The following is a 6967-nucleotide window of genomic DNA, read 5'->3' on the forward strand; positions in this document are numbered from 1 at the left end:
TTAAATTGTGGTTCTTATGCATTATATACCTTTGTGCTACTTATCAGGCTTCTTATAGCCCCTTGAGAGAGTAGGTACCTCCAGTCAAGAAAATACTTATTGAGAATTGATGCAAGGCCCACAGAGGGTTAAAAAGCTTTCAATGCCGATGGGAGTGAAATAGAGAAGGTTACGGTACTCCAGGGCCTCCTATCTTGTGGGTAGCAGTCCAACATATCCTCGTCTTTATCTTCTTTCTATTCTTTCTCTTATCAATTCTCATTTTAGTACCGCTATGTTTTTCCACCATGGCAAATGTATCATCATTACTGTGATGGCAGACATATTCACACGATCACCTAGTTTTGCAAACCCACCTGTAGCACGCGCTACAGCAGTTATATTTCACTGGTCATCCCCAAAGCCAACACCTGCTTTGGCCGCCTTTCCTTCCAGTTCTCTGCTGCCAATGACTGGAACGAATTGCAAAAATCACTGAAGATGGAGACTTATATCTCCCTCTCTAACTATAAGCATCAGCTGTCAGAGCAGCTTACCAATCACTGTACCTGTACACAGCCAATCTGTAAAAAGCACACCCAACTACCTCATCCCCATATTGTTATTTGTCTTTTTGTTCTTTTGCACCCCAGTATCTCTACTTACACATCATCATCTGCAGATCTATCACTCCAGTGTTAATGCTAAATTTATTGTCTTACCTTCCTAATCTTCTACATTTGCACACACTGTACATATATTTTTCTATTGTGTTTTTGAATGTACGTTTGTTTATGTGTAACTCTGCTTTATCTTGGCCAGGCCGCAGTTGTAAATGAGAACTTGTTCTCAACTGACCTACCTGGTTAAATAAAGGTGAAATAAAAAAATGTTACAAAATAATGACTGTTCTGTCACACCGTTATTGAAAAGATACTCTCATTCTGTCACATCATGTTGCTCTGTCCCACCATTCATACAGACGCAATATGAATGTTCTTTCCTGAGATTTCACATCCCATCATACATTTTGGTTGATGTCCTATTTATCACTGAATTCACACATTTTCAATTAGACATGTGATTCACTTTTCGATCCACACAGGGTTACTGTTATGTTACTTTAATGTTCTGCCTAAAGTTAGGATTAAACTTGTAGGTTTATCTTACTACCCAAATAAAGGTTAAGTTTAGGCCGAGACAGTACTCCTTCATCTCCTCTCCTGGCAGGAGTAATGAAGGCTTCTGTGTGTTTCCCTATCCAGTGTAGGCCATAATGAGGTCATCGGGGTGTGTAAAGTGGGCAACGATGCAGAGCACCTGGGCCGAGACCACTGGAGCGAAATGCTGTCGTACCCACGAAAACCCATCGCCCACTGGCACCCGCTCATAGAGGTAAAGCCGGTGTTCGTTTGTGTGTGTGTGTGTGTGTGTGCGTGTGCGTGCCCACATATGTCTTTGTTTCCAAGTGCAACATTTTCAAGGTCTGTCTCAGCTGAAATAGGTTTGTATTGCATATTGTCAAAATGACTCAAATACCCAACATCTTGAAGTTGACTAGTTTGTCTGGTGGTTTTAGACTTCAGACGGTAGAGTGTTGTTACTGCCACAGAAACTCATTCATCAGAATTATCCTTCTCTTTTCTAAGGCCTCATTCTTCTCAATAATCAATACCCTAAGAGGCTCTCAACCTCTCTACCTCCTAGCGCAAAAAAATCCTCCATTGTTAAAAACAACCACAGCTGAGAATGCCAATGCTTTCAGCGAGTAGAACTACCTTGATTTCTTGTTGTTGTTGTTGAGACAAATCTACTAGGGACAAATACAATTAAAATCAGACTTTCATGTGTACAGGTGGTTAGTGGTCAAGATTCAAGGCCTTTCTACATTTCATTGTAGCTGAACAACGGTATACATACAATAGCTGACATTAATTGGAAAGATATGATAATACATCTATTTTATTTTTATTATGGTTTGATTGTTTGAGTGGAGAGGAGTGATGAGGAGTTGAAGGAGAGACTGTGTGACCTGTGCACTCAGCCTTGCGTAATTGCTTTATTGTGTTGGCAACAAAGGAGACTGTCTTCCTTTTAGAACACAGCTGAGTGAACCACCAATGTTTAGAGAGCGAGCGAAGGAGAGAAAGAGAGAATGAGTCAGACAGATAGGGAGAGACATACTGCAGAATAAGTGAAAGAGACAGCACGAGAGCAAGAAAAGAGATAGACAGACAGAGGAGGATTTGAGAAAAGGAACAATTAAGCAGACTATTCTGTTTGCTTCAGGGTTACTTACTTAGTTAGTTACATTATGTGACTATGCTTTGAAATCCTAATTTGAGCCCCCAGGAAAGCACATCTATTATTTAGCAGTCTGTCTCACCAGCCATTTGAATCAATGTTGTTCTGCCTTCACAAGGCCCTCCCCCAAAAAGTCACATATTCAGAACACGCCTGGGACGCAAAAGGACTTCAAACTCAACTATGTTTGTGTGTGTTTGTTTGCTCTGTAAACCATCACTCTCTCCCTCACTCTCTTTCTGTAATGGCTTCTGTCTTTTTGCTTTTTAGTCAGCAAACAAAACAATTACTGTCAAGAAGAACTGACCCTTTCACTGGAAAATAGATCTGACCTCGATGAGATGAAAAGAGAGGAAGACGTTTTTCTGCTTGCTTAACTAACCGATTCTGAGCGGCTAGATTTCTGCAAGCGAAATAATCAATCAAGTGCTTTCATGTTGAAGTGCTGGGAGTTTGAGAGAATGTCTGTTTTCACTACGGGTGTTTTAGAGAGTAGTTCTGTTTGGCAGTCCTCTAAGGAGGATTCAGAGGCAATAAAGATTCTTTCCAAAACAGATTTTAGTTTGGCACAGCTTGTTGCTTATCACCTACAATTAGTGAGAGAGTCTTGAATTTGTGAGCTCTTATTAATGTCTTTAGGTCACAATTGCTGATATTAAGCTTTAACTACAGTGCAGTGAACTTCACCTACAAACAGAACTTACCATTGAATCGGTTTATCAAAGTAGCAGATTTGGTCAATACACTGACCCGAAAAGATCTGTTATCTTCATCCCCTTTACAGAATGTCTCTAGGACTACTAATCTACATGTACACAGCTATCTTTATCGGAGGTTTATCGCTCTCATCTCTCTTCTCTCTCTCCCCCACAGTACCAAGGCACCACAGGCGGGAGCCAGGCAGGGTCCTGTAATTCCCTGAAGACTCCTCCGTCTCCGTAAGCTTAACCGTCTGGTCCCTCCCGGAATACGACCACAAGGAGAAGGGGCAGGCGGCCCAGCCCAATCGTAGGAGTACCGTCCTGCTGAGTGGTCGACATACTGTTATACGTCATGACAGTGTGGGGTCGATCTTATGGTTATCAGAGACCAATCATTGTCTGCTCTGTGTCTCTGGGACAGGGCGTTTGCATGGGGAGTAGGATTGATTCAGTTGCATGTTGAGTGACCACATAATATGGTTGTTGTCTTTTTTATTCAGTCCCAAAAAGAAAATGGATGACAAAAACAAACCAGGAGGTTTTAACAGTTTGGTCTAAGCCTGAGTTTGAAGTAACTGTTTTTTACATTAGTCTTGCTCTACCTGTTTTTAATGGGGTGTGTCTGTATTGCACAGTGTACTTAAAAACAACCAGTCGAACTGATATACATATTTCATTTGGAAACGGTGCATGAGGTCATGGTTTTTGGTGGAATATCTTCTCCTCAGTTTCTTTCGGTTTCTGTTCTTGGAATAGAATGTTCTGTCGCATGATCACATGACATGTGCAGTGGCAGTTCATTTCTTAGACTTAGTACCTGTACGTAAAAATGTCCTTTCAAATGTTATCAATAAATATTTATTGATAAGAACACAGCTGGGTGGTCAATGTTAATATTACTCACCTGTTGCTATGACAACCACAGATTATTGTGAGGCGATAAAAGGCAAGTGTAAAACCAGATGGTAATGAAACCCAACATGCCTAATCTGATCATGTAAATTAATACAATTATTGTGTGTAATTGGGGGACGGTGATTCTATGAAGTTATTACAGTAAGCTAAATGTCAAAATAAAATAGGAAAAGGCACAAACTGAGTGACTGTGAAATAGTGTAGAGAGAGGGGGAGAGACGATCAAGACCAGAGAGAATGGGAGATAGTCATATGACATAAAAATATAAAAAAACAGCGAAATGTGTATGTGTGTGTGTGTGTGTGTGTGTGTGTGTGAGTCTAAGTGTTTTCTGAGAGATGTACATGGGGTCTAGTCATTTGTTTTGTACCTTGTCGATGATCCGTTGTTTATCTTTGCATATTACAAATCCAATAAATGAGATTGCAGCCGAGTGAATAACCATGACAGGAAGAAACGCCTGTATTTGTGAGAAGGTTACTAATGAATCCACATAGAAACCAATGCCAAATGAACATCTGCTCGGAACATTCACAGATGATTTATCAATATGGTTTAGAATCATCTGGATACATGCCTAGTTGCTAACTACTGTTTGACTTTATCAGCTGGATTTAGCCAATAATACTGTGTGGCTATGCATACCTCTTGGGGATACATGTACTTGTACATGTGAAGCTCTGACAGAATATTGACTCCACTGTTTCCTTCAGTATCATACAGGTTTGTCATTTTTAGAGCAAGCTGATTGGCTATTGAACCATTAGCTCCTTATTGCGTAGGCTTTATGTTCTGGGGCTAAATTGGTCCACCGTTGCTCTCCATGGATTAGCTGCCTCCAGTGATGATGAGCTGTGATTTGTCACTGTCAGAGAGAGTTTTCAATTAGACATGTCTGCCCCTCACAAAGTGCCAGAAATCAGAGTTGTACCTTCTCCATATGCTGTTCTCAGGTCAATTTAGCATGTTCCTCCAAATGGTAAAGTTAGGGATTAGGAGGGTAAACTGATCCTTGATCTGTGCCTGCTACCCGCAGCACTAGAAGTGTGGTGTTCTAAATCTAATCAATTGTACCTCGTGTAGTATTGAGCCAGTTTATCAGATATACTGTAGATCAGAAGAGATCTACCGTGACTGTCTGTTGAATGTCCATGTTTCATTATCTGATGCTTTTAGTGATTAATGACTTTATATGTTGAACTCTACCTGAATGATGGCTGCCATTGTATTGACTTTAGTCGTGGGAATTACGTGACGTCTGTTGTACTCTGGACATTTACCATTTCTGGAAATCACTCTTATGGCTACTGTGAAGGTTAACCACATTTACCAGCACGACTTCATAGCTCCATACACATCTATAACAAGCCAACATTGTGTACATTTTAAATATGACAAGATAGAACACTAGGAACTGGAGCCATCTATTTATTTTTTAGCTGAGCATGTCATCAGTAGTGGTGTAAAGTATTTGAGTAAAAATAATTGAAATTACCACTTAAATATTTTTTACAACTTTTTCTTGACTACATTCCTAAAGAAAATAATGTTCTATTTGTTCCATACATTTTCCCTGACACACAAAAAACTCATTACACCCAAAATACAGTGCTCAGCAGGACAGGAAAATGATCCAATTCACTCACTTATCTAGAGAACATCACTGGTCGTCCCTACTGCCTCTGATCTGGCAGACTCACTTAACATACAGTACATGCTTTGTTTGTTAATTATGTCTGAGTGTTGGAGTGTGCCCTGGTTATCCGTAAATAAAATAAAAAACTAGAAAATGGTGCTGTCTGGTTTGCTTAATATAAGGAATTTTAAATGATACTTAGGTATATTTTAGCAATTACATTTACTTTTGGTAAACCAAATACTTTTAGAATTTTACTGAAGTAGTATTTTCTGTGTGACTTTCACTTTTACTTGAGTAATTTTCTATTAAGATATCTTTACTTTTAGTATGACAACTGGGTGCTTTTTCCTCCACTGGTCATCAGCCGATACATTCCCTCCCTGCATATGGGACACTTCAGACACCGTTTAGATGATGATGATGATGATGATGCAACGTTCGCTATAAACAGGGCAATTTCCCCTTTCTGTGTAACCTACAGGATGCTTTGGAAATAGAATTAGTAATTAGAATACTAGAATGGTTATGAAACTTCTTATGATGGTCTAAAGGGTCAGCCATTTTGGTCAGGGAGGTGGTCAAACATTGTTTGCCAGTGCTGTGATAAGATAGTGTAAAACAATGCATTTGAAGATTATCTGCATTGTATGTTTGTTAGCTATAGCCAAACAGTTTTATAGCAATGATTCCATACATTTTTCAAATTATGCCAATATGCCAACATTCCATTTAAACAATGCAGTCAATCCACAGCTATGCACGGGCTGAAATCAGTTGATGATAGGATTTAGACTAGTCGTAAATGCAACAAGTACTGATATTGTATAATATAATAACAAACACAGTTTCCAAGAAAATAAAAATGTTGAAATGTATGGGTCTGTTGACATATATTTTAGAGGCTATTTATACCAAATATTGGTATAAAAAGTATTTAGAATTATGCAACAATATTCTGGGGTTACAACAGCCCTATCCCATTTGGACAAGAGGAATACCTACGTAAAAATAATGTTCATCGACTACAGCTCAGCATTCAACACCATAGTACCCTCCAAGATAATCATTAAGCTGGAGGCCCTGGATCTCAACCCTGCCCTGCAATTGGGTCCTGGACTTTCTGACTGGCCACCCCCAGGTGGTGAAGGTGAGAAACAACATCTCCACCCCACTGACCCTCAACACTGGGACCCCACAATGGTGCGTGCTCAGCCCCCTCCTGTACTCCCTGTTCACCCACGACTATGTGGCCATGCATGCCTCCAACTCAATCATCAAGTTTGAGATGACACAACAGTAGTGGGCTTGATTACCAATAACGACGAGACAGCCTACAGGGAGGAGGAGAGGGCACTCAGAGTGTTGTCAGGAAAACAACCTCTCACTCAACATCAACAAGCCAAAGGAGATGATTGTGGACTTCAGGAA

At 40.0% G+C, this 6967-nt stretch overlaps 1 protein-coding gene across 1 annotated transcript in view; it reads left to right on the forward strand.

Annotated features, from left to right (window-relative positions):
* The window catches only part of syt9a (synaptotagmin IXa), a 70759-nt gene extending 66461 nt beyond the window's left edge, over nt 1-4298 (forward strand). Inside the window, exons 6-7 of the mRNA XM_046345036.1 lie at nt 1245-1374; nt 3157-4298. Of these exons, the coding sequence (XP_046200992.1) occupies nt 1245-1374; nt 3157-3225 (199 nt within the window). The 3' untranslated portion in view covers nt 3226-4298. The remainder of the gene's footprint in view (nt 1-1244; nt 1375-3156) is intronic.
* The last annotated feature ends 2669 nt before the right edge of the window (nt 4299-6967 follow it).

The sequence above is a fragment of the Oncorhynchus gorbuscha genome, linkage group LG04, assembly GCF_021184085.1.
Source record: "Oncorhynchus gorbuscha isolate QuinsamMale2020 ecotype Even-year linkage group LG04, OgorEven_v1.0, whole genome shotgun sequence".
In the NCBI taxonomy this organism is placed as follows: domain Eukaryota; kingdom Metazoa; phylum Chordata; class Actinopteri; order Salmoniformes; family Salmonidae; genus Oncorhynchus; species Oncorhynchus gorbuscha.